The sequence below is a fragment of the Chaetomium tenue genome (genome assembly GCF_020726465.1).
Source record: "Chaetomium tenue strain MPI-SDFR-AT-0079 chromosome Unknown F5144scaffold_1, whole genome shotgun sequence".
NCBI classification, from domain to species: domain Eukaryota; kingdom Fungi; phylum Ascomycota; class Sordariomycetes; order Sordariales; family Chaetomiaceae; genus Chaetomium; species Chaetomium tenue.
Genome location: NW_027117329.1, coordinates 4,921,370 through 4,944,459, shown reverse-complemented (window position 1 = coordinate 4,944,459; position 23,090 = coordinate 4,921,370). Strand labels below are relative to the sequence as shown.

General features: G+C 55.6%; 7 protein-coding genes across 7 annotated transcripts; 3 read left to right on the top strand and 4 right to left on the bottom strand.

The window, feature by feature from the left end:
* Positions 1–1,426: 1,426 nt before the first annotated feature.
* On the bottom strand, positions 1,427–2,075 carry F5144DRAFT_66194 (uncharacterized protein). The gene has a single exon (XM_066793309.1). It carries the CDS (start codon positions 1,981–1,983, stop codon positions 1,636–1,638), a length of 348 nt encoding a protein of 115 aa, XP_066649189.1. The 5' UTR covers positions 1,984–2,075; the 3' UTR covers positions 1,427–1,635.
* A 1,148-nt stretch (positions 2,076–3,223) lies between these two features.
* F5144DRAFT_66149 (uncharacterized protein) lies at positions 3,224–5,984 on the top strand. Its single transcript, XM_066793297.1, has 4 exons — positions 3,224–4,084; positions 4,258–5,370; positions 5,442–5,622; positions 5,678–5,984. Exons 1-4 carry the CDS (start codon positions 3,450–3,452, stop codon positions 5,816–5,818), a joined length of 2,070 nt encoding a protein of 689 aa, XP_066649188.1. The 5' UTR covers positions 3,224–3,449; the 3' UTR covers positions 5,819–5,984.
* A 1,374-nt stretch (positions 5,985–7,358) lies between these two features.
* Positions 7,359–9,854, bottom strand: F5144DRAFT_66138 (uncharacterized protein). Its single transcript, XM_066793294.1, has 2 exons — positions 9,347–9,854; positions 7,359–9,287 (listed from the first exon to the last, which is right to left on the bottom strand). The coding sequence occupies exons 1-2, from the start codon at positions 9,759–9,761 to the stop codon at positions 7,399–7,401; spliced, it is 2,304 nt and encodes a 767-aa protein (XP_066649187.1). The 5' UTR covers positions 9,762–9,854; the 3' UTR covers positions 7,359–7,398.
* Positions 9,855–10,533: 679 nt separating this feature from the next.
* Positions 10,534–12,393, top strand: F5144DRAFT_481274 (WD40-repeat-containing domain protein; the record flags this gene model as incomplete). The annotated part of the gene is made up of 2 exons (XM_066785276.1): positions 10,534–12,211; positions 12,272–12,393. The coding sequence occupies 2 exons, from the start codon at positions 10,534–10,536 to the stop codon at positions 12,391–12,393; spliced, it is 1,800 nt and encodes a 599-aa protein (XP_066649186.1).
* A 1,486-nt stretch (positions 12,394–13,879) lies between these two features.
* F5144DRAFT_65986 (transcription factor IIA, alpha/beta subunit) lies at positions 13,880–15,447 on the top strand. The gene is made up of 2 exons (XM_066793246.1): positions 13,880–15,213; positions 15,273–15,447. Exons 1-2 carry the CDS (start codon positions 14,276–14,278, stop codon positions 15,355–15,357), a joined length of 1,023 nt encoding a protein of 340 aa, XP_066649185.1. The 5' UTR covers positions 13,880–14,275; the 3' UTR covers positions 15,358–15,447.
* A 1,083-nt stretch (positions 15,448–16,530) lies between these two features.
* On the bottom strand, positions 16,531–18,252 carry F5144DRAFT_65950 (Peroxin 13, N-terminal region-domain-containing protein). The gene is made up of 3 exons (XM_066793235.1): positions 18,091–18,252; positions 17,478–18,017; positions 16,531–17,415 (listed from the first exon to the last, which is right to left on the bottom strand). The coding sequence occupies exons 1-3, from the start codon at positions 18,143–18,145 to the stop codon at positions 16,655–16,657; spliced, it is 1,356 nt and encodes a 451-aa protein (XP_066649184.1). The 5' UTR covers positions 18,146–18,252; the 3' UTR covers positions 16,531–16,654.
* Positions 18,253–18,505: 253 nt separating this feature from the next.
* F5144DRAFT_557713 (glucose-regulated protein) lies at positions 18,506–21,783 on the bottom strand. The gene is made up of 12 exons (XM_066788040.1): positions 21,362–21,783; positions 21,253–21,309; positions 21,125–21,182; positions 20,862–21,065; positions 20,660–20,807; positions 20,005–20,571; positions 19,921–19,938; positions 19,792–19,863; positions 19,696–19,731; positions 19,595–19,625; positions 19,127–19,539; positions 18,506–19,055 (listed from the first exon to the last, which is right to left on the bottom strand). Exons 1-12 carry the CDS (start codon positions 21,585–21,587, stop codon positions 18,867–18,869), a joined length of 2,019 nt encoding a protein of 672 aa, XP_066649183.1. The 5' UTR covers positions 21,588–21,783; the 3' UTR covers positions 18,506–18,866.
* Between the last annotated feature and the right edge of the window lie 1,307 nt (positions 21,784–23,090).

Below are 23,090 nucleotides of genomic sequence, written 5' to 3'. Positions count from 1 at the left end.
GAAGCCCGGCCGGTCTGCTTTGCGCATTGGGTAGAAGGCTTGTAGGTCTTCGAAACCAACACGGTACATATTTTGGCCATTAGATGACTCAAATGGTGACTTCCTATCTTCTCTTCCCCGAGTTCACCCACTCTCCAACCCTCGGGAAATCGAGATGCATTTGTGATATGTCTTGTTCGATCTGGGCCGTTTAAGACGCCGCATCCTAAAAAGGTTTAGACACCGCATCCCCAAAGGGTTTAGATGCCGAGCTCATATTTGCTGTTTTCAGGGCTGTGGAATGGTTGCATTGCAACACACAAAGGTTGCCGACACAGAACCCAGATTATAAAGGTGTCTTGAGGCCCTCAAGTTGAGAGCAACTACAATCTTCTCCTGTGATTCCGCGCGAGTGGGTCTGGTCTTCGCCAACACTGGGTTCAAGGTCAAACTGTTCTAGAACTTGATCAGGCACCTAATGTTGCCAAGTGAACAGGGCCCAGGTACCAAGCTCGCTGCCGGAACAAGTCTCCGAAACGGTCTGAATGTGACAAGCAATTCAAAAACCAGAGCCGCAGGCTAAATGCCTCATCTTCGAGCTGAGGTAAGGATATGAGTCAGGATCCTGGGACACATTTCGGGCAAAGGTAAACCCTTCCCTTTTTATTTTTCCCTTGTTTTTTTTCCTCTTATAAGGAACCCTCGAGTTAAAACAGAAGATCCTGGATGCTAACAACTAGATTTGGTGACTTGCGTTGACCCTATGGAAGGACGGATTCGTAGAGGATTGGAATATGTTTGCAGCCCGAGGCAAAAAGAGCAGCTCCACGTTGAGCCTTGTTGATACTGAGAGCGCGCGCACTCGTTTACCAAAGATGGCAAAGACCACGGAAATGCTGACGACATGCTGCATCGTCGGCTGCCAACCCGCGTCCGGGGTGCCTTGGGGATTTCGATGGACGATTGCTTGGAGCGAGAGAGACGGCCTCATTGGGCCCAATGGTCCTCGCCATCCCCTGCAGATCAACCCCTTGGCAGGGCAGCAGCCGGAGGAACGGACCATTCACTGGGCGTCATTTGGTTCTCAAAGTCGGCGTTGGGGATTGATGAAACTTGGGTGGTGGAAGCGGAGAGTCCGAAGAGGCGTCTTCTTCCCAGTTTCCAGAATCCGCTTGGCCATTCGATTCCTCGAGGATGAAGCACGCGACTGTGGGGGCTGCTGCAAAGTCAGGGTTTAGTGGCACGTGGCAAGGTGAGGGATGGTACTGTCCGTACCAAGCCGTGACGTGACGTACGTGTGCATACCGTATGTTTGTATGTACGTACATACAGAGTTACAGGTATGTTGCTCCCTTCCTTATCCAGGACACCGAACACTTCCGTTCCTTGGTGGCGGTACGAAGGTATGGTATGGTGTCCCCTTCACCGTCAGACCGTCTCTTCCGTTCGAATTTACCATGCTGAAAGCCAGCAGAGAGGTTTGCAAAGTTGGCTAAGCTTGAAAGGGATTTGTTTGCTCGGCGCACTCGGGATGGCCTGTGGCCAACCCTCGAGCCACATTATGCCCAGCGTTTGGTGCCGAGTCAGTCGCGGTGGCGCTGAGTCCGCGCAAGCACGGTTCAGACAGGCAAGACAGGGTACTCCATTCGACGGGAGTTACCACCTTAATGAGCTGTTTCCGCTTGTCCGCTGAGCGGTGGCAGAGAGATTCAATTCAGCTTTAACGGGCACCCGACGGTCTCGCTGTTGATTCGAAGCGATGCGAGGGTACCAAGTCTGGAGAGGCGAAACCTTCAAACGCAGGATCCCTCGGTCTTGCCTACCCGTCTTGTTTTGCGGATTGGCCGTCGAGGATACGGAGCAATATCCATTTCCCATTATGGTTCCACAGGACGGCGACGACCCTGAGCTCACCGGGCTTGGCACGGCTGGCGAGGCCTGTGTGGATATGGGCAGGCACAAGCTTGACAGCCAGCCCCATGGGCTGTTGAATTGCCGGAGCATTTGGCCTCGAGACGGAAAAAGGCTCCACAGATGGTGTGGACTGTCTCTTCTTCTCACAACATGGTGATACTGCGTAATCTACCTATCTTGCAATTTTACACATAGGGGTCGAGTACTTTGTACCGACCCGAGTTCAACAATCTACGCATGTATGCACGGTGGAGGAAAGACGACCTATAGTTATAGCAAGCCAAGGTTTCCGGTGCTCTGGGACAGTGCGGACAATGCTGCGACCCTGCGTCGGTCCGCCGGTGACTAAACCAGAACACCCCGTTTGCCATCCATGTCGCCACCCGAGGGACAAATAAACGAGGCGATGGTGTGGCAGCCAAACCCGGCATTCACACTCTCGGATTTTAGTTTCTCTTGTCTGATTGCTGCTGGTGCATTGAAACGGGCAACAAGCGGGAAGTTGGAACAAGCTGGAGGGGGGAGCGAGTGGAACTGGAAATTCCAGTACGACTTTACTAGTTTTACTAGCGCAGTGTTTCAGCGGTGATCTGTCATCTGCTGAGATCTGTTCAGACTTGCCAAGTGGTGATGACACTATGACGGTATAGATATACGTACACCACATACAACCTAAATGCTAGATAGGGCGCCAACGAATGTGAATGTCGTAATATATTTGCCTGCCCCTCTTCCTGGACGCCCCTATCCCCGTAATTACCGTGTTTGTTCCCTGCGGTCGTTCCTTGGAATCACTTTATTCGAGAGACAAGAAAGCAAGCCACCCACTTCAGCCAGGCGTGAACAACCCCCACTCAACCGAGTCCCGTCTCCCGTCACCCGACAGTCGGCCTCACAACATCAAACCTCCCTCCTACCATAACGCAAGCACCTCGAGGCCGCCAAAACATTGGCATCACCATCTTTATTTCGCGCGGAAGCATTAAACGGTTTTGCTCGGCTCCTTCCTCGAATGGTCCGTCTCGGTGCTTGGATGAATTAGTCATTTCCAAGCCTAGAGCCCCACCTTCACTTACACCACAACCCCTGGTCGGACCTTCCATTCCAGCGGATCCAGCACTAGGTCGCACTCTCACACCGCAGCACCCCCCGCGGACCCTGTCCTAGGTTGCCCATCTGCTCCGGCACGGGCATCTACCTCAGGCAGGTAACGTTCCGGTTTGTCTGCACCTGGCTTCAAACAGCCTCGAGTCGTGGTGACAACAACAGATTCCATTATTGTACACCTTTTGTCTAAGCCATCTAACAATTCTCGTCAATCTTCATCAACATTATCCTCTTTCTTCAGGCTTATGAACTCTTTTCTTTCCGTATCCCACCGTTTCCGCTAGGTGTCAGGCACTGGACCACCCGGCCCCCTGGAGCGGCGAATCCGTCCCCAAATCGGTCTTAATACCGGCTTGTGGCTGCCCTAGGGCCCCATCAGTCTGCCGCAAGGAGGGACCCCCCATCGCATCCGAGGCTAGGCAGCGTTGAGTTATCCACATTGGCCCGCCATGCCGTCCTGGAGCCAGTGGTTCAATTCCAAAGCGAGCCCCGAGTCTGCGGAGCCCGCAGAGACCCATCGTAATAAGAAGTCGGGCTGTAACCACACATCGCCTAGGAATAACGATTCGCCTTCCCCCCTCACCCACTCGTCGCGTTCGCAGTCGCCAACACCACAGCCGGCAACACCACGCTCGACAGTCTTCGGCCACCCCAACTTTCCAGAGCCAGCCCGCTCGCAACAACCGACCACAATTACAAGCCCAACCCTAAAACACTCAGCGAGCGCTGCGTCTCCCGCCATTGCCGGCGCCGACGACAACTTAGATTATTTGCGTGCCGCCGGTCGCACCGCCGACAACGCCACCGAAGCTTATCCTAGAATCGCACTAGGTATCGACATCGACCTTGACGGAATCGACGTCGACAACATCGAAGCCGTCGAGATGACGACCGGCCTTGAATTTGGCTCGGCCTCTGGCCGCAGTCGCCAAGACTCGTTCGTCAGCGCCGGCGCGAAGCCCATCTCCATGGCTAACCCGAACCGCGATCATGCGAACCGCGCTCGGCGCGAAAGCCTGGCGGGAAGCCTCATGGGGGGAATGAGCTGGGGAGGAATCTCGGTCGGCAGTTTCATCCGGGAGGAGTAAGTTTATCCTCTAGCGTCTTTGCATCTTTGTCCAAAACTCCACCAGCCGGCGCTGTCTCAGATCTATCTCCCGTGCCCGGCCGGGGCTGGCTCCGTGTAGTTTGTGCCGCACGGCCGGTGACTATGCACAACCCCCCGTGTTAGGTCGGCGCTGACGAGTCCTATCGCAGTATGATGATGACGGGAACCTCACCATACATTAATAACCAGTCTACGTCGTTCCACTCGTCATCTTACATCCCAAGGCTGGAGGCTAGCTTCATGCGCGACTTCACATGTTGTGATCAAAGGTGGCCAACGCTTCACGACCTCCTCCAGCATTATGAAGAACACCACCACCCAACGACGACCCCGGCCGCCTCGAGAGACGCCTTCGGCGCGAACCAACCAACCCCCCGCGGCCCCGCCAGCCGCGCTGGATCAGTCACGCCGTCCGTGGGCAGGGCACAACAGGCTTCTCAATCGCTTCATGGGTTCCCGCAGCAGCGCCAGGTTGGCCCAGGCATGAACGTCGGCGGAATCGGGCAGATGATGCGACAACAGCAGCACCAAGCAACGCCATCCTCCCAGAAGGTCAACATGTCGCACATGAACGATGAAATGGATGCGGTCGGCGACATGGAAATGGACGAGACTGTCGGGCCTATGGATATGGACGACAATACGCGCACCATCCAGGCAACCCGCGAACTCTTCGGCCAACAGCAACGACCACAGCTACATCTGAATAGCTCCGGTCTTCCCCACCAAGCGCTCCGTACCTCCCAGCCTCCGACGCCGGCTGCCGTTAGCTTCGGGTTCCAGAACAACCCGACTGTCTCCTCGGTCAACACGCCCACCCTGGCGACGCAGCAAGGGATCCCGCAGCGAGGTCAGCAGTTCGGGCAGGATGCCAACGGCGACGAGGACGACGAGCTTGTTGGCATGCCGATGAAGATGAATCTTGGCAATATGAACCTAGGCGGCTCGCAGATTGGGGGACTAGCATTTGGCACCTTGGGCACCATCGATGACCCGGCCAAGCGCTTGTATAGTCCCGGGGGTACGACCCAGATGACTAGCCAGCAGCGTGCTATCGATCAGCAGCTGCAACTGCAACAACAATTGCAGCAGCACCTCCAAGCGATGAATCTCGATTTGAGCCAGTTTCCGGCCGGCACCGACCCGGCGCTTGTTTTGCAGCAGATGACGACCCTGATGATGCCGCCCGCCGAGGAGCATAAGCCCTTCAGGTGCCCTGTTATCGGCTGCGAGAAGGCGTACAAGAACCAGAATGGCTTGAAGTAAGTCGCTCACCATTCGCGCAACCGAGTCTCCAACCCCCTCGAGAATGCAATGCTAACCGTTATTGTAGGTACCACAAGACTCACGGGCACTCAACTCAGCAGCTGCACGAAAACGGTGATGGCACCTTCTCCATCGTCAACCCGGAGACAAGCACTCCCTATCCCGGGACGTTGGGGATGGAGAAGGAGAAGCCTTTCAAGTGCGAAGTCTGCGGAAAACGGTACAAGAACCTCAACGGACTCAAATACGTAAGTTTTGTACAAGAGAATGGAGACACGGGATATCTCGCTAACGCGCATCTAGCACAAGCAACATTCGCCGATGTGCGATCCCGACATTCGGGCCCATCATCAGACGATCCTGTCGTCCATGATGCAGAACCCCGCCACTTTCCTTGCGCTTCAGCAAGGCCTGCCCAACATCAACGAAGATGCGATGCTCTAGCCCGGATTGTGGTTTGACAACCGTGTTAGTCCAGACGTTGCTCTGCAAGCCTGGAGGGCACCGCCAAGGCCATTTCCATCAGGTTGCGAAACAAGACAACACCCACCTCCCCCCTTATCTGCGACTCGAATCTGCATTTGCAGCGTATAGCTTGGCGTTTTATCAATTTGTCTTTTAGTGTTTGTTGCATTACTATGCAAACGGCGTTGGCGGGACTGGATCGCCACAGCCAAATACCCCCCCATAGAGAAGGAGTTCAGACTGATACCCCCGGCGGTTGAACTCGGTTTCGGAAAAAAAACGAAAGAAGATGCTGAGAGAAAAAAACATGAATGAGAAGAGGGGGCGTCGGGATGAAGGGGGATCCGTATCCCTTTGAAGAGCATGATCACAAGATCCAACCGCCGCATCAAAAACTCGGTCCCTGGTTGACAAAACAAACTCCGCACCTTCCACAACCCCTTTCGGCTGTACCTATCGGATCGGAAACATTACTATCCTCTATTCTTCCACCACACGACGAGACGACGATAGAGAAGATGGTCCACGACTAGAGGAAGAATGATGGCACGACATTAGACTACGACGGCATCGGACCGGTGGGGGTGGACGAAAAGACGAGGGGCGGATGTTTACGTGTGTTTCTGGCGTCATGTTGCCGACAGACCGGCCATACGAACCGAAGTGCACTGCTGTTTGTTTGTTTGTTTTGTCTATTTCTGCACTGCTTAATCACTAATTCCTCTTCTCAAACTGCTGGCGGGCGCCTACTGGGCGTGAGCTAGCTTCTTGATGAGGCATGTGCTTGGCTTTTGGGATGTGGGTGTCTATGCGTGTTGTCGTTTTGATGTATGTTCCATATGGGTGGTTGAAAAGGTCTGGGATCATAAGTTACAAACAAAAAAGGGGTGGTGGTGAAGATCTTTTTACAAGCCGTTGGCTGTGGCGCATCAGTGGGAAGGAAAAGCATTATTACACATTCTTTGCTTGTTAAACGTTATAGATATCTGGGAAACCCCCTTCTTTACTGATATTTTACATATCTTATCATGTCCCCCAAATCCGTCATGTTTGGGCCGTGAAACTGAACGGGATCACCTCCCAAGTCATTTGACTTCTAACGCGCTTGGGTCTATTTGGGTTGGGTCAACCGCCTGCTAGATATTTGCCCTCTACTTGTAGAAACGTGGAAACACACATGCCCTACCCACCTGACGCCTCGCAATGCTCTGTACCAATAGTAACATGACCCCTTTCCGTGATCTTTGGGCGTAAAATGAAGCAGTGTGGCGAAGAAAATATGGCCGACCATCCCATGATAGCGGCCCCCCTCCCTGAAAAGAGCGAACCGGTCCTGCCCTTGAATACCACCATCCCATCCCTTTCATCCGTTTATCTTTCTCTTGTCGTGATCCAAACCCACATTTGCGGCCACTCACCGACCACCCAAACATCACCGCCAACCAGGAAAGAAGAAGAAATCGGCATGAGTGAGAAATGAACAATCACCACAGCACGCGCCGACTCGCCGGTAGACGGGCCCGGCGACCGCCACCCTTCCTCCTCGCCCGGATGCCAACCTAGGACATCTCCATGCCATCATCATCATCATCGTCCTCCTCCGTCTCGAGCAGCTGGGTTTGGTTGCTGCTGATGCTCTCCTTGCGGCGGGAGGCGGCGGAGGCGGCGTCGCCGAAGCGGCCGCCGCAGCCGTCCATGCCGACCATCATGTCGAGCTCGTCGCCGCCGACGACGCGGCCCTCCATGTCGACCTCCTGCGACAGCTCGACCAGGGCGCCACGGGGCAGGCGCTGGAAGCCGACGGTGCGCACGACGCGGCCCCAGTGCGTCATGCAGAAGCCGGCGGCGCGCTTGCGCAGCCACTCCTCGTTGGCGAGCCCCGCGCAGTACCAGATGATGCAGGCATGGTCGACGTCGAGCTCCTTGCTCAGGCGGTTAACGCACAGCAGGCGGAGGTGCGGGATGTTGTAGATGTTGGACATAACGAGCAGGCCGGCCACGTCCGAGAGGTCGCTCATGGCGTTGGACTCGTCGTCGTCGGCCGGGTCGATGCGGTCCGTGTAGAGGTAGTACAGGAAGGCCTTGACCACGCTGTAGGGCTCGGGGATGTGCATCTTCTTGGTGTGGAACTCGGCCATCTGGCTCGCCCACAGGCGCGCAAAGTGTGGCCAGCGAGCCTGCAGGATGAGCCGGTGTACGTGGATGGGGGGTGAGGTTGGCGCGTCCGGCGCGAGCCAGGTCTGGCTGCTCTCGTCGATTGGATCGCTGGTGTGCATGAGCGCGGAGCCCATGACTTCATCCTCGTCAAAATCACGGGAGAGGGCGGTGACAACGAAGTCGGTGCCGCTCCCCGTGTCGGGAGGCTGATTGAAGAGCGTCGCGAGGTCCGCCCCCAGGCCCTTGGAGGGTGGCTCCGCGCTGCGAGTCCGTAACGAAGGGCGAGCCATGTCTGTCCGTGCCTCGGATGCTGAATTGCTGCCAAGAAATCCATAGCGGCGCAGGTCAATTTCCATGATGTCGGAGAGATACTCCTCGAGGCCATTAGCACCGAGTTCGATCGCTCCGGCTTCCGTGGGGCAGCCCAGCAGCCACGCCTTGGTACCATCTTCGTTCATGGTGCAATAATGCCACCGGTAGCCGGGCTTGAAGATTTCTCGCCCTTCGGCAAGCTTCTGCCACCTGAGCGTACCTAGGTCCAGCGCGGAAAGCGAGCATTCCTTCGATGTGATGGTCGCTGCCGGCGTGACAAAATCCAAAAGTGTCCCAGACGAGTACACGTGGAAATGAATGCCTTGCATCTGCGACGGGACGTACGCGCCGTTGACGAACTTCAGCGCCGATATGGCGCCAGGCGCGGGAGGCGCATACGCCTTGAGATGAAAAGACGGGGTGTTGACTTGGGCTGTCCTCGAGTTGGCTGCGTAACCAGACGAGCCGACTGCAGGAGACTGGGACGCCTGATGGGGCGGGCGGGGCGACGTCGTGTTTCTCGCCAGACCGGAGCGGTCCAGGGTGCCGACTTGCGGCGGCGACTCAAAGGCCGGGTTCCCCTTGAGATCCAGCCACCACAGATCGCTAACCTTGTCCATGTCTTCGCTCAAGCCGCCAAACACCCACACCCTATCGCTCCAGATGTATGCTGAGTGATCAAAGCGCCCAACAAAGCGCCACGACCTCGACCACGTGTAAGTCTTCAAATCCAGGTAGCATATGTCATCCAATACGTAGTTGTCGTGACCCGTGATGCCGCCCACGATGAAAAGCTTGTCTTCGTGCAGAACGGCAGCATGTCGGGCACGGCCCTTGGGGATCGGCCCCGTCACCTGTGGCTGTGTCCAATGCGCCGTTTTGAGGTCGAAAATAATGAGGTCTGAAAGATAGGTCCGGTGTTCGTTTTCGCCGCCGAAAACCAGCAACTTGTCGCCCTTGTAGAGGGTGGCCGTGTGCCCTGGGAGGCGCCGTTAGCGAAAATCGAACAGGTACATGCGTTGGTCTCCAAGTACTCACCCATCCGGACACCCGGGATATCGCCATAGTTGTCAACGAGAGTCCACTGGTGGCTGACGAGATCCAAGCGAAGCACATGATTGTAGACCTCGTCGGTGTACTGATCAAAGCCGCCAAAAGCGTAAATCCGGTTATTCCCACAATATGTGACGGAAGCATTTACGAGGCAAGCCGGACGCTGACCGAGAGTGCGCGTGACCTTGGGCCGGTAGCCATCCATTGCAACGCGGTTCTTGAGCGGCGAGTTGGGCATGATATAAGTGTTGTTGGAGGATGCCGACGCGGGGGTCAAAGTGGATGTGAACGGGGTTACCGAGAGGTGCGGCGCGATATCGGTAGTGGTCTGGCCCGTCCCGCCAAAGATGGAAGGGCCCGTGGTGGGTGCTCCTGGGGTAGCGGGGTGTTGTTGCGCCATGACTGCGGGATGCGCAAAGGCTCGACGGCGAGGCTATTGCGAGTTATGCTGGCGTTGAATAGGCATTCGGCGATACTATGAGGGCGAAACGGTTCGACGCCGTCAATTCAGTGCCCCCTGGTTGTTGTCGGTATGGAGAAGTAGAGAAAGCCAGGTTGTCGGCGGCAGCGGTCGAGGTTGTGAATTGATGGCAGCCAAATGCGCCTGTTTGCTTGCATGGAGCGAGGAAACGGTGATGGCGATCACATTCCCACCTGGTCCCACAAAGAAGTCGGTTCTAGCCAGGGGTAGTGAGACGCGAAAAACGCTAGCAGCTCGGCAGGCTAGCCGCTTTTCTTTGCCGCATTGGCGTTTGTCTCGATTTCTAGAGTGCCACAATAGTGGGGCTCATAGGCCCCGGGGGCTGAAATGACAGATGAGAACTGCCTGGGATTGTAGCCCCACCAACTCGTTGTCTGGCCAACGAATGTAAACAATTCACATTTAAGGAGCCCGTCCTTCCCTTCAAGTCCCAGACTCTCTTACTCCTTCCATTGCATCACGCTTTCCACCACACACCACTTCGTTCCTTGTCCCGCTCTGCAGCCGAACCGTTGCCATTCCATCCTACGAGTTCCGACTCTGGCACCTAGGATTCATTGACAACCATCATCATCCTCCATCTTCAAATAATCTACCTCTGTCGGGCCAGACTCTGAGAGTCGCCTAGCCTTTTTAATCGTCGTCAAAGTTATCGATAGATACAGATACAGCAGCACAGTAGTCGTCAATCATGGCTACAGCATCAGTTTCAACACCCCTCAAGTCCCACAAAGGGCTCTTCTCCTCCCGCACAGCAGGCGGGCGGATGCCCTTGACTCCCTCGCCCTGCCAGCGCTCTACTGGCGTCAGCATCAACTCGTCACCCTTCACACCCGACAAGTCGAACAACGATTCCCACCGTGTACCGTCCAAGTCAGTCTACGGCGGCAACCTTGCTGCTCACTTCGCCAAGTCCACCAAGAACCACCGTGACTCGCCCAAGTCCAACATCGCCCGCGTTGTGTCAACCCCTCGCAAGGTCCTCGAGCTGGGCGTGTCAGACTTTACGCTAAAGGGCACGGGCCCCAGTGTCAAGACATCTCCCAGCGCCAAAGCGAAGAAGCCGGTTGCTACCGTCAAGCCCAAGACCAGCAAGACGACCATCAACTACAAGGCCGATCGCTTCATCCCCAACCGGTCTTCGAGTTCGGCGATTGCCAATGCCGGGTCGGCAAAGATCAGGATCCGTGACCAGCAGCGCCCAAGGAGCGGTCGCGAGGACTCCTCGTCGTCTCTTGCATCCACCACCGACGATGCTGTCGCCGCTCTTGAAGGCCTCAACATCAACGATGAGGAGCCATCTTCCTACTCGCGGCCCTCGCCCAACTCAATCGCTTACCAAGAATCGCTAGCCGATGCTTGCGGCGTGAACCTGAGCACGCGCATCCTTGAGTTTAAGCCTGCTCCCCCTGAGTCATCCAAGCCCATCGACCTGCGCCAGCAGTACAACCGTCCCCTGAAGCAGGCCAGCGCGGGCTCAGCTCAGTTCAGGCGCCGCATTGCCACCGCTCCGGAGCGTGTCCTGGACGCACCTGGCCTCATCGATGACTACTACCTTAACCTGCTCGACTGGAGCACGGGCAATCAGGTGGCCATCGGCCTCGAGCGCAATGTTTACGTCTGGTCCGCAGACGAGGGTTCAGTGAGCTGCCTCCTTGAGACGAGCCCGGATACATACGTTAGCAGCGTCAAGTGGTCCGGGGATGGCGCTTACGTGGGTGTGGGCCTGGGTACAGGAGAGGTCCAAATCTGGGATGTTGCCGAGGGCGTCAAGATTCGCAGCATGCTCGGCCACGACACCCGCGTTGGTGTCATGGGCTGGAGCAAGCACCTGCTCTCCACCGGCGCCCGGAGCGGTCTCGTTTTCAACCACGACGTCCGTATTGCGGAGCACAAGGTGGCCGAGCTTGTCTCCCACACCTCCGAGGTCTGCGGCCTCGAATGGCGCTCGGATGGCGCTCAGCTCGCCACTGGCGGCAACGACAACCTCGTGTCCATCTGGGATGCCCGGTCCCTGGCCGTCCCCAAGTTCACCAAGACCAACCATAAGGCCGCCGTCAAGGCCCTCGCTTGGTGCCCCTGGAACATGAACCTGCTCGCCACCGGCGGTGGTTCGTATGACCGTCACATCCACTTCTGGAACTCCACCTCCGGCGCTCGCGTCAACAGCATCGACACGGGCTCGCAAGTTACCAGCCTCCGCTGGAGCCCGCACTACCGCGAGATCGTTAGCTCGAGCGGTTTCCCCGACAACTCTCTGAGCATTTGGAGTTACCCCACCCTCGTCCGGAACGTTGAGATCCCGGCCCACGAGAGCAGAGTCCTCCACAGCTGCCTCAGCCCTGATGGTCAGATGCTGGCCACAGCTGGTAAGCATCCTTTCTTTCGTCTTATCCAAATAAAATGTCCACCGCTAACACATGACACAGCTGCCGACGAGAGCTTGAAGTTCTGGAAGATCTTTGAGAAGAAGCCCGGCAGTGGTTCCAGCTCCAGCGGTATTGGTGGGCTTACCAAGGCCACCACACCCAAGCACATGAAGATCCGTTAAGAGGTCCTCGTTCTAGGGGATAAAGGTCTCTTGGGCCGGTCGAAGTCAAGTCAACGACAAATATTCAGCCAACGGTAGGTATACATGGTTCCCTTCTGGAAAAATACGGTCACAGCATCGGATGGGGTTCCTGTTGTTTGATGGGTTTCAGCGCGGCGTTGGGGAGATTGTTATTGGGTCTCCTCCGGGTTGCATATCACGGAGCTCTCACGCAGGGATGAATGAGCATCGACTCGGTCATGATTTTAACGCAGGGGGCATTAGAGATACCATTTTTGTTGATTATAGGGGTGGCAGTTTTGCACCGGCGTTTTGGGCATTGGACCAGGACAGTTTAGCAATTGTATCATAGTTTAATAATTGGGACATGGGCGTCGGAGAATCAATGTGTGACTTACAAGGAGATGACCTAGAGGACAAAACTCGCAGCGAAAGAATAACAGCGGTAACCAAGCGTTTAGATCTCATGGTATCGATGGCTTGCTTGAGTCACTTGACCCGTCTTGACCGGGGCCCGGTTGTATGATGCATCAGGCACTTGCCTCATGGTTTTGGAATTTAATATTTTCCCAACTTCAGCAAACTTCTGAAATTCGCCTGTGACGAGTTTCAATTTTGGTAATTCGGGTTGGTTGGATGGGGTGTTAACGATCGCAGATGTAAATTGTGAAGAACTCGATGGTTCTGGGCTAAGGCAGACTGGCGGTTGGTGGGTTGGGAACTGCCACCTCGCTGACTAAGCTGGCCGGACTACAAATCCAGCCAAGTCTGGTGCCTTCTCGGAACTTGCCCAATACAACACACACGCACGCTAAACGCCGTCTCCTCCAACCTACGGCGCAACACTGCAAAACCAGAGCTGCGGCGATTTATCATCTAGAAATACAGGATCACCAGCATTGAAGTGTTTGAAGCGGCCCGGAAAGTTTTCCAAGAAACACGATTTCGCGGCGGTGTCTGAGGGGTCCGCATTCCACCGAGCATCCGCACGCTCGCCAACCACCTGTCGGCCGACCATACCAAACCCGTTCCAGGCGGATCGAATCGGCCTTGGGTGTGCCGAGAGAAACGTAGAGCAGATACGAGCCATCAGCAGCTGTTGAGCAGCGAGACCAGGCAAACGAGGCGACAAGTGCAGCAGTCCGATTTAGGAAGCAATTGTTGCAAGGACCGTGATACTTTCCCCAGCCAGCTCCGCTGCGTCGATCCGAGCAACCTCATCACCATGTCTAACGCCGCGGTTGGGCACGTCTACGACACCATTATCGCCGAAGTCGTCAATGCAGTGCGCGTTGATTTCGAAGAAAATGGCGTCGATGAGGGTGCGTTGGAAGACCTGAAAAAGGTGAGGCTCTCTCTAAATATCCGTCCATCCCCCTTTGTCCTCGCCACTGCAGCCTTGGCCTCGTCTGCCGCCCTCACCTACCATTTCCTATCTTCCCGTCAATCCCGATCATCAAGTTTCATTTCGCGATCGGTTGCCGAGTCCATTTTATCATGCCCCTTCTTTTCGAGCGATCGTTTCTTTTGGTCTGGCGTTGATTGCGCCAGTCAAAGTCGCGACGAGTGTCGGGCGTTCCCTCGGCGGTTGCCCTCTGGCTCCCGGGGGGGCGGGCGAGAGGGGTGGAGAGCAGCTGGCCCAGGTGGGCGACCCAGCACTTTTGGGTCTCTTTTTAAAGGCCAGCCCAACTACTGCAGGCGCCGCCCAGTCATCTTATCCGCCACTTCCGATTGGATTGCCAGACCCGCATCACGTGCGGAACCCTGAAGCACAGCAACCGCTCTCTTTTCCCTCAGCCAACCCTCGACACCCAAACACATGCCAAATCCGGCGAGTACACTAACACACAAGTCATAGACATGGCAACACAAACTGACCCAGATGAACCTGGCTCAATTCCCATGGGACCCGAAGCCAGAAGCACAACCTGCACCGACCCCGGCTAATGGACCCCCGGCAGCCGCTCCAACGAGTTCACTCCCTGCGACTACTACCGGCTACACCCAGTCTACGTTGAGCCCGCAAGGCTCCGCGCAGACGCTCTCGCTCCCAGGCTCTTTTATGCCGAACAACAACCCGATGGGAATGAAGCCAGAGCCCGGTTATGTTCAGGCGGAACCCACCATTAAGCAGGAGCCTGGGCTCCCGCCTGCTCATCCTGGCTACAACCCCGCCAACGGATCCCGCCCAACGGCCGCACAGCGGGCTGCCCTTGCGCTTGAGAGCCAATATGGCCAGCGTGCTGCGGCATCTATTAGTGCCATCCACAGCGGCATGGCCCAGGTGAACCCGAACCCGGCTGGTCAGCCTCAGCAGGGTCCGCGACCAGGACAGCAACAGATGCCGCAACATATGAACCAGTATCGCCAAGGCGTTGCAGCTACTATGCAGCAGCGTATGCAGCAAGTGTCCCGCCCCGGGCCACCGAACGGCCTCCCCCCGTCCCAGCTCGACGGGCCCGGGGATGACACAGAAGAGGCGTCGCCGGCCGCGATGGATCGTGCCCAAATTGACGAGCACCTCCATGCGCAAATTGCAGCGAGAGCCAAGCAGATGGAGGGTGGCGGCTTGATGCTACCGCTCAGTCAGGCTACCAAAAGTCGTAGCCTCGCTGCAAAGCGCACTACTGCCGATGGCCCTGCCCAGCTTGACGGAGGGTTGGATGATGACGTCAAGAGCGAGGAAGCGGACGAGGACGCCATCAATTCCGACCTTGACGATCCCGATGAGGCCGGAGACGATGATGAGGACGAGGACGATTCGATGGGCCACATGATGCTATGCATGTACGACAAGGTGCAGCGCGTCAAGAACAAGTGGTATGTACCCCATCCACTTTTGGTTTGGGTCGTAACCAGGTTGCTAATACACTCCGTAGGAAGTGCGTCCTGAAGGATGGGGTTCTCACTGTGAACGGCAAGGAATACGTCTTTACGAAAGCAACCGGCGAATACGAGTGGTAAACCCGCTCTCGCTTCTACGCTATCACCATCTTGGCTGTTTTCCGGCCGTTGCTACTCTATGACATGCGCGGCAGCGGGGCAACACTCTCTGCATTTCCGATCCAACAAACACTTGCTTCCTCACACCAACTCCCCTCTGGTTTCTGAGAGGAGTCGCGGCCAACATCGGCCAGCTCACCTTTATTCTCCCCCTTCCTGCGGCTGAGAGATTTGCGATGGTTTATTTGCTCTCTCTTTCTGCTTTTCGCTTTTTCCATTTTTTTTACCCAAAAGATATGACGCCCATCCCTGGGGACAAATATCGTCCATACCTAAAAACAAGGGCGCATTTTCTAGCGGAGTAGTCCTGGATTCTTTGATTCGCCTGTTATGTTTTTCTTCCGCCCCTCTTTTCATTCTGGAGTCAAGGCAAACGGGATTGCCCCTTGATGAGGTTTGGCATATTTTATGTATTGTAACATACGGATTCGGATGGGGAGATGTTATGATGGGACGTGATCCGCCAGGCCGCCATCGAGAATGATGACAACTTCTCGAATCCATGGCGATGCAGACGGCAGCGGTTGGTAGTTTATAGAGCACTATCTACCAACGGATTGATAAAAATGGCCGGCTACCTCATCCTACCGTGACTACTGTTGTTGTGACATGCCACACACGTACAACAGGATAAAGCCTCGTACACTTGGGGGTGACACAGTGGCAGGTTGCCTAGAACCTCGGCTAAACAAGACCACTTTGAATACATACAGATACAGGTTGTTGGAATATACACTAATTGTTTAGGTAGGAAGCGCTACTGGCAAGGTACCTATCCTACCGCGTTACGGAGGATGCAGGAAAATGAAAGCAACGAGAAAGATGACGATGGCGGGGGCTGAAAGGCCGCCCCCAACCCCCCAAATCGTCCATTTATTTGGGGTCAAATGTATTGAAACCCTCCCACGCCCAAACTCCAAAAAAACGCCAGGACATTTTTCTCCTCGTCTGTTCGTCCGTCCGTCCGTCCATCATCCTCAATTCCGAAGGTCCAGCGTGTATAGTATATAATAGGGTGTGTGACGTCGTGAGACAAAGCAAAGATGCGAGTGCGAAGGGTGGATGTATTTCGCTCCCTTACGTGGTGAGGTGGCGATGCCAGTGTTGGAAAGTAGACAGGTTAAGGAGACGCTGTTCAGGTTGGCGCTGTCGAGTCAGGTTGTTGGGCAAGGGCAAAGCGAGTGGCGTCGACTTCAGGATGCTTCTCCGACTGGGTATCGAACCGCACCGGCCACGGTGATCCGCGACCAGACTCGCTCTACGAGTAGAACTGCGATTTCTGGAAGCTCTCAGGCGTGACGTCGCCGAGCTTGGTCGACGGTAGGGGAGGCGGCGCGTTGGAAGCGGGCAGGGCGCCCGGTGCGCTAACGGTGCTAGTCAACGAGTTGGCACGGCTGCTCTCGCTCGCGGGGGTGTCCTTGATAGCGGCGACGGGCGCGCCCGGCTTGCGCATAACTTCGAGGAAAGTCGCGGGAAGGTAGCCAATGCGGCCATCGCGGGCACGGCACTTCCACCACTCGCTCGGGTTGCCCATTGGGTCGCTCTTGCCCAGCACAGCCACCAAATCTCCCTTGTGTACCTCGAGGTCCACGCCCTGGACGACGGCCTGGCCCTGGGCTGCGGGCGAGAACTCGTACAGTACGCGGCAGAACTCGAGCTTGGACGGGTCGAGGCTCTGCTGCGCGGCCACGAGGTGGCGCCGGCGCTCCTCCTCCTCTGCATTGGCCGCGAGCGAGCGGATGACCTTGCTCATGACGTAGGGCAGGCCGAAGGCAGCCAGCATGAAGAAAAACAGGGGCTTGCGGCTGGGCTTGGGCGGCCCATGGTCGGCTCCGGAGCCCGATCGCCCTTCGAATCGGGCGAAGGAGGCGGGCGTGAGCGCCTGCGCATCCACCGGCGGGGGTCTTCCTGTCAATTTGGCGATCAGGGTCCGGATCCAGCGCATCATGGTGAAGATGCCGAGGACGGAACCGAGAGTGTCGCGGAGGTTACCGAATTGCTCGGCGACGGAGACCATTGCTAAAAGCCCGTTAGAAATAATGCACCTTGCAGTTGTGTTCCGAGAACGGGGGACAGCTTACCGAAAAAACTCGAATGCGTCGCCATGTATGTGCTCTCTAGCATCTGAGCGAACCCGCCAAAGGCGCCGACTACGCCCTCCAGCATCTGGAAAGTGGCTTGCGTGCTCATGTTGAAGCGCTGAGTGAGGCTCTCCGGGTTGTTTGGGTCCCCAGGCATACCGCCGGGCATGCCCCCGTACATGCCCCCACCGTACATGCCGCCTGCGCCATAGCCGCCTAGTCCACCGGCGAGACCACCACCGTACATACCGCCCCCGTACATGCTGTTGCCATACATACCGCCACCGTATCTAGAGTATGGTGAGCCGTAGGGCGACGAGTATGCCGAGCCGTATGGGGAGGCGCCGTATGGGGTTGTGCCGTAAGGTCTGCTGTAGGCTGCGGCGTTCTGATTCACAGCGGCGGTGAGAGTTGCTGGTCGCGCGGGGATCGCAGGTGATGCGGCGGAGGGCGTCGCGGCCGTCGCTGTTGCCGGCGCTGTCATGGCGTTTGCGGGTGCGGTGGGCACGGTTGATGGCGTGGAAGCTGGAATCGGTGGTGCTGTTGCAGCCATGGTTAGTTAGTGGGAATGTTTGCGGTGCCCAACCACCACAACAAACAAAGAGATACATACCAGAAGCAGCGGGGGTTGCGCCCGATCTCTCCCAAGGTTTTGGTGGCGATGCCATTTCTCGGTGTGAACTTCCTCGCGGCTTGTTTGACAGCGGGCTTTTGGGGTGCGTTGAGAAAGGTTCACTGCGACGACGCTGGTGGCCGGGCAAGGGTTTCCAGTGTCTCCGGGTGGCGACGCGAGCGGGCCGAAAAATGGGCTGGGGAAGCGCCCAAGGCCCTTTGAAGGTCTCGACAACAGGCTTCGCCTCAAAAGAACGAGCGAAATCTGCGCTCAAAAAGGGGTAGGTTTCACTCGAATTCTTCTCTCTTTTCGAGGTCTCAATGCATTTGCGGTCGCAAGACCTGCGGCACGTCGCACCGTGGTGGATGGGTTGATAATCGCAGCAGCTGATCGAGTGGAGCCACCCAAGGTTGGTGGTGGTGGAGACGGCTTGTGAACTGCGAACCTCGGTATTTTGGCCACGGCTTGCCGAGCACTGGGAAGCCCAGTCCAGCACAACACAAACCGTGGGGAAACCCCATGCTCAGCCAGTCTCAAATGTGGGCCCCGAATTCGCCTGAAGCTCGAACCATTTCCTTCACATATCACTCCTTCCTGTCTTGGTGTCATACCAAAGGGAATCATTTGTTATCCAAATTGGGGGAAGGCACTGAATAGGTAATCAAAAATCACACAAAAACCAATTGATCAGATTCACTCGTATCATGCTGTTATTCTTTATAAGTCCACACTGTAAACTTCATCTAACTAGTTAAACAGCAACCAAGGATACTCAGTTAGAGCTCGTCATGGTCCTCGGGCTGGTCGTACTCGGTGCCGCCCGCGTCGCCACCGTCATACAACTTGCTAGTAATAGGATGTGCGACATCGGAAAGCTTCTCTCTTTGCTCGGCGAAATCATCAGCGGTCGCCGTCGCCCCGTACTCGTTGATCCAGGCCGTCGCTTCTCTCACGGCCTCCCGGAGCTGTGAAGGTTGTGAGTGCCATGTTCAGTTTCCAATAATAGGAAGTTCCAGAAGCGTAAACAACAACTTACAGTTTCTTTCTCATCTTCATCAACCTTCCCGCCGAGCCCATTGGCATCCTCGAGCTGGTTCTTCAAGCTAAAAGCGTAGTTCTCGAGGCCGTGTCGCGCCTCGATGCGCTCCCGAGCCTCCTTATCCTCATCGGCGAACTTGTCTGCTTCGGCGATCATACGTGCGATTTCGTCCTTGGTCAAGCGGCCGCTATCGTTGTTGATCGTGATTGTTTCCTTGCGCCCAGTACCCTTATCCTGGGCTGAAACCTCGAGGATGCCATTGGCATCGACGGAAAATGAAACCTCAATTTGGGGGACTCCGCGTGGTGCTGGCGGTATGCCCGTGAGCTCAAATTTGCCGAGAAGGTTATTGTCCTTAGTCATCGATCTCTCGCCCTCGTAGACCTTGATCATGACCGAGGGCTGGTTGTCTAATAAACAGGTCAGCTCTGATTTGAACCTGCCAGGCCGAGTATCAAGACTTACCACCCGTGGTGGAAAATATTTGAGATCGGCGCTGGTAGGTGGCCGTGTTAGTAAACACTTCATTCTATATACGGGGCGAGCGATGGAGGTGGGTAACCAACCGTCGGGAGTTGAGTGTTGCGTTGGATTAGTTGTGCCTATTCCCTGGTTAGCTTCGACCGACCAGACCCTCCATCCTGTATCCCCTTGAAACCTACCATCACGCCTCCTGCCGTCTCGATTCCCAGCGTAAGAGGGTTCACATCCATGAGTAATTGGCCCTCAAAAGCCTATCATCGGATGATTAGCAAGAGCCACGTCCACCAATACCCACGAATCAATCTCACCTTCACGCCTCCGAGGATCTATCCAACAAATGTTTGTTAGCCTCACTCAAAGTCACACACCACAATAGGAACAACAATACTCACCCCTCCCTGAATGGCAGCTCCAAACGCCACCGCCTCATCGGGGTTAACTCCCCCACTCGCCTTCCTCCCAAAGAACTCCTCAACCAGCCCCTGAATCTTAGGAATCCGCGTCGACCCGCCCACCAACACGATATCCGTCACATCCGCCTTATCCACCTTCGCATCGCTCAACACCTGTTTCACCGAATCCAAGGTCTTCTTAAACAGCTGCCCATTCAGCTGCTCAAACTTCGCCCTCGTTAACGTTTCGGAGAAATCCAACCCCCCAAACAAGCTTTCAATCTCCACCCGAGTCGAGAGCTGCGACGAGAGCGCGCGCTTGGCCTTCTCGGCCTCGCGTTTCAGCTTGCCCATCGCCTTGGCGTCGCTCGTCAGGTCGAGGTCGTGCTTGGCCTTGAAGGCTTTGGCGAGGTGCTTGATGACGCGGTTATCGAAGTCTTCGCCGCCTAGGCGGGTGTTGCCCGCTGTTGCGAGGACCTGGAAGCTGCCTTCCTCGACGGAGACGAGGGAGACGTCGAAGGTGCCGCCGCCGAGGTCGTACACTAGGACTGTGCGCTCGCCTTCGTCCTGGAGGGGGAAGAGGTTAGTGGGGGGGCTGTTGGGGGAGGCCGCAAGGTGGGTGGTGTGGGGAGGGAGGGGCCGGGGGGGGGCGTACTTTGTCAATGCCATATGCGAGTGCTGCCGCTGTGGGCTCGTTGACGACACGGACGACGTTGAGGCCCGCGATGGTGCCGGCGTCTTTGGTTGCTTGTCTTTGCTTGTCGTTGAAGTAGGCCGGCACAGTGACGACGGCATGCTTGACCCTATTGATGGTGAGTACAGCGGAGCTTTCTAAACAGCTCGGTGTCGGGTCTTACTTCTGGCCAAGGTAGGATTCAGCCACGTCCTTCATCTTCCCGAGTACCATGGCACTGATCTCCTCTGGTGTAAATTGTCGAGCTTCTCCCGCTACGTCGACTTCAACTACCGGTTTGTCCCCCGGGCCCGCAATCACCTTAAATGGCATATGTTTTATGTCCGCTTGAACTCCTTTATCCGAAAAGCTTCGTCCTATTAACCGCCTGGGAGAGGGTATGTCAGTCGATTCACGACGTCGAGCCGGGCAGGGGGTATTTCTGACTTTATGTCGAAGATTGTATTCGTTGGATTGCTCGCGTATTGGTTCTTCGCTGCGTCTCCTAGGGAAGGGTACATGTGTCAGCCACCCATGAACTGGTGCACCAGAGAAAGAAGCATCGGAAGGCATACCAATAAGGCGTTCCCCATTCTCAGCGAACGCAACATAGCTCGGTGTTATTCTGTTTCCTGTTCCAAGTCAATACTTGTTCAGGGCGACCCCCCAGCCCTCCATACATACCTTGGTCATTGACCAGTATGTCTACCCTATCGCCCTTGATAACGCCGACACACGAGTATGTTGTCCCGAGGTCAATGCCAATGATGGGCTCTCCTGGTTCGACGGTGGTTTTCGTGGCGCTGGCAACTGGGAGGACGGCAAGAGGGCAGATAAGAATAAGGAAGAATAAGAGAATGCCAACCCCTAAAGGGATCTGCCGTCTGTTGGAGTGTATCTTCCTCGCCATGGTGTATTGGCGTCGGTGTAAAATGTTGCGTTGTGTCGATGTGCTTTGTCTAGCGAGTGTAAGTGCGAATGGGTTCAGGAGTCAAGTAAACAATGGATAGCAGGAACTCGTCTGGCTTGATGAGGACTGAAACGAGAAACCGGATGTTTAGTGTGTTCTATATACAGAGGGAGCAATCTCAAAGTACATAACAGGGTGTCCAAAAGCCGCAGATCAAAGCCACTGTGAGCAGTCCATACTTCCGAGCACTGCTAGAACACACTGGACCTAGGGAGAAAGGACACATTTCATCGGCCATATCCACAGCCCAGTTCGTGACCGGCACTGAAACAAACGCCGTTTTAGCGGGCGCCCACTCCTAGCACCGGTATTCTTTGCTTGATCCTAAGATCACCAGACGCCGCATGCGGCCCAGGCGCCGAACCCAACGGCGGCAAAGTCTTTGTGGTCCGATCTCTTGAACGGCACATGCTTATAGGTATTGTTGCAAATGTATCTTTCCCGTCCAGTTGCCCTGGTCAATTCGCCGGCTTCATGATGTTCTGTACCACAGTCCCAACCCCGAATTCCTATGATCCGTTGCTTTCGCTCAACTGTTCATCCGTTTACACATTAACATTCAGGTTGAATATACCCATCCCAAGTTCCCTGTCGACTGATATGAACAATTCCCTGTAAAATAGTTCGTAGCTGGTCCCTTTCGCATCTCGTAGAAGCGAGTAGTAGTATTCATCAATGTGCCGAACTCATTCGGGGCCAACTGCTCGAGGATTGAACAACACACCATGAACATGCAACCACCATCACGATGACTCGATCTAAGCGAAATACCGGTGTACCATGCTACTGACAATGAATGACTCAATGCCTCATAGCCAAGGCCCCATCTCGAATACCAGCACCCAGAGATGCGATGTCACGAATCAGACACGGCGCCTCGAAAGACAGAGTGTCTTTATCGTATCCCCAATCTCCTCTCGAGTTCCAAAACCCCCACAAGTCATCAAACCCAAGACCGATCCGATCCGATCAATGATGAAACCAATGACTGTGTTTGGTGTTGTCTGTCGTGACTCATTCGCCTCTCGCAACGTGTTCTTTCAAGTCGCATCCTTCGTAGTGCAGAGAAACAAGAAACAAGCTGAAAAAAGGGGGAAACATCAGATGAGGTAAGGCCCAATCGCCGCTGACCGACAAGCCAACCCTGTTGCCGTTTAAGGAATGCGAGCTTAAGGCGACACAGAAAGGTGGCCGCCCCAGATCCCTAATCCTCCCCCCCCCGGCGGACACTAACAATAAACCAAAATAACCAATTCGGCGATCTTTTCAAAAAAGGAACCAATACTAGTCATGGACGAGTTATTAGGATTAATATTCTAGTTATGCTTCCTCTTGGGCCAGTTGGCCGATCCAGATCCAACCCGTTTGTTTGTCCCCGGTCCGGTCATGTCCATCCAGCATATATACATAGCCAACGCCGAAATCATCATCAAGCCCCTTCCT

Bases quoted from the DNA above. Each gene is read 5' to 3' on its own strand.
- F5144DRAFT_66194 (XM_066793309.1), bottom strand. From the start codon at position 1,983: ATGCTCCGGCAATTCAACAGCCCATGGGGCTGGCTGTCAAGCTTGTGC.
- F5144DRAFT_66149 (XM_066793297.1), top strand. From the start codon at position 3,450: ATGCCGTCCTGGAGCCAGTGGTTCAATTCCAAAGCGAGCCCCGAGTCT. The intron at 4,085-4,257 runs GTAAGTTTATCC...GTCCTATCGCAG, and splicing joins GGCAGTTTCATCCGGGAGGA to TATGATGATGACGGGAACCT. The intron at 5,623-5,677 runs GTAAGTTTTGTA...ACGCGCATCTAG, and splicing joins ACCTCAACGGACTCAAATAC to CACAAGCAACATTCGCCGAT.
- F5144DRAFT_66138 (XM_066793294.1), bottom strand. From the start codon at position 9,761: ATGGCGCAACAACACCCCGCTACCCCAGGAGCACCCACCACGGGCCCT. The intron at 9,288-9,346 runs GTGAGTACTTGG...GGCGCCTCCCAG, and splicing joins TATCCCGGGTGTCCGGATGG to GGCACACGGCCACCCTCTAC.
- F5144DRAFT_65986 (XM_066793246.1), top strand. From the start codon at position 14,276: ATGAACCTGGCTCAATTCCCATGGGACCCGAAGCCAGAAGCACAACCT. The intron at 15,214-15,272 runs GTATGTACCCCA...TACACTCCGTAG, and splicing joins CAGCGCGTCAAGAACAAGTG to GAAGTGCGTCCTGAAGGATG.
- F5144DRAFT_65950 (XM_066793235.1), bottom strand. From the start codon at position 18,145: ATGGCATCGCCACCAAAACCTTGGGAGAGATCGGGCGCAACCCCCGCT. The intron at 18,018-18,090 runs GTATGTATCTCT...TGGCTGCAACAG, and splicing joins CGCAACCCCCGCTGCTTCTG to CACCACCGATTCCAGCTTCC. The intron at 17,416-17,477 runs GTAAGCTGTCCC...ACGGGCTTTTAG, and splicing joins GACGCATTCGAGTTTTTTCG to CAATGGTCTCCGTCGCCGAG.
- F5144DRAFT_557713 (XM_066788040.1), bottom strand. From the start codon at position 21,587: ATGGCGAGGAAGATACACTCCAACAGACGGCAGATCCCTTTAGGGGTT. The intron at 21,310-21,361 runs GTATGTATGGAG...GACTTGGAACAG, and splicing joins CATACTGGTCAATGACCAAG to GAAACAGAATAACACCGAGC. The intron at 21,183-21,252 runs GTATGCCTTCCG...ACCCTTCCCTAG, and splicing joins GAATGGGGAACGCCTTATTG to GAGACGCAGCGAAGAACCAA.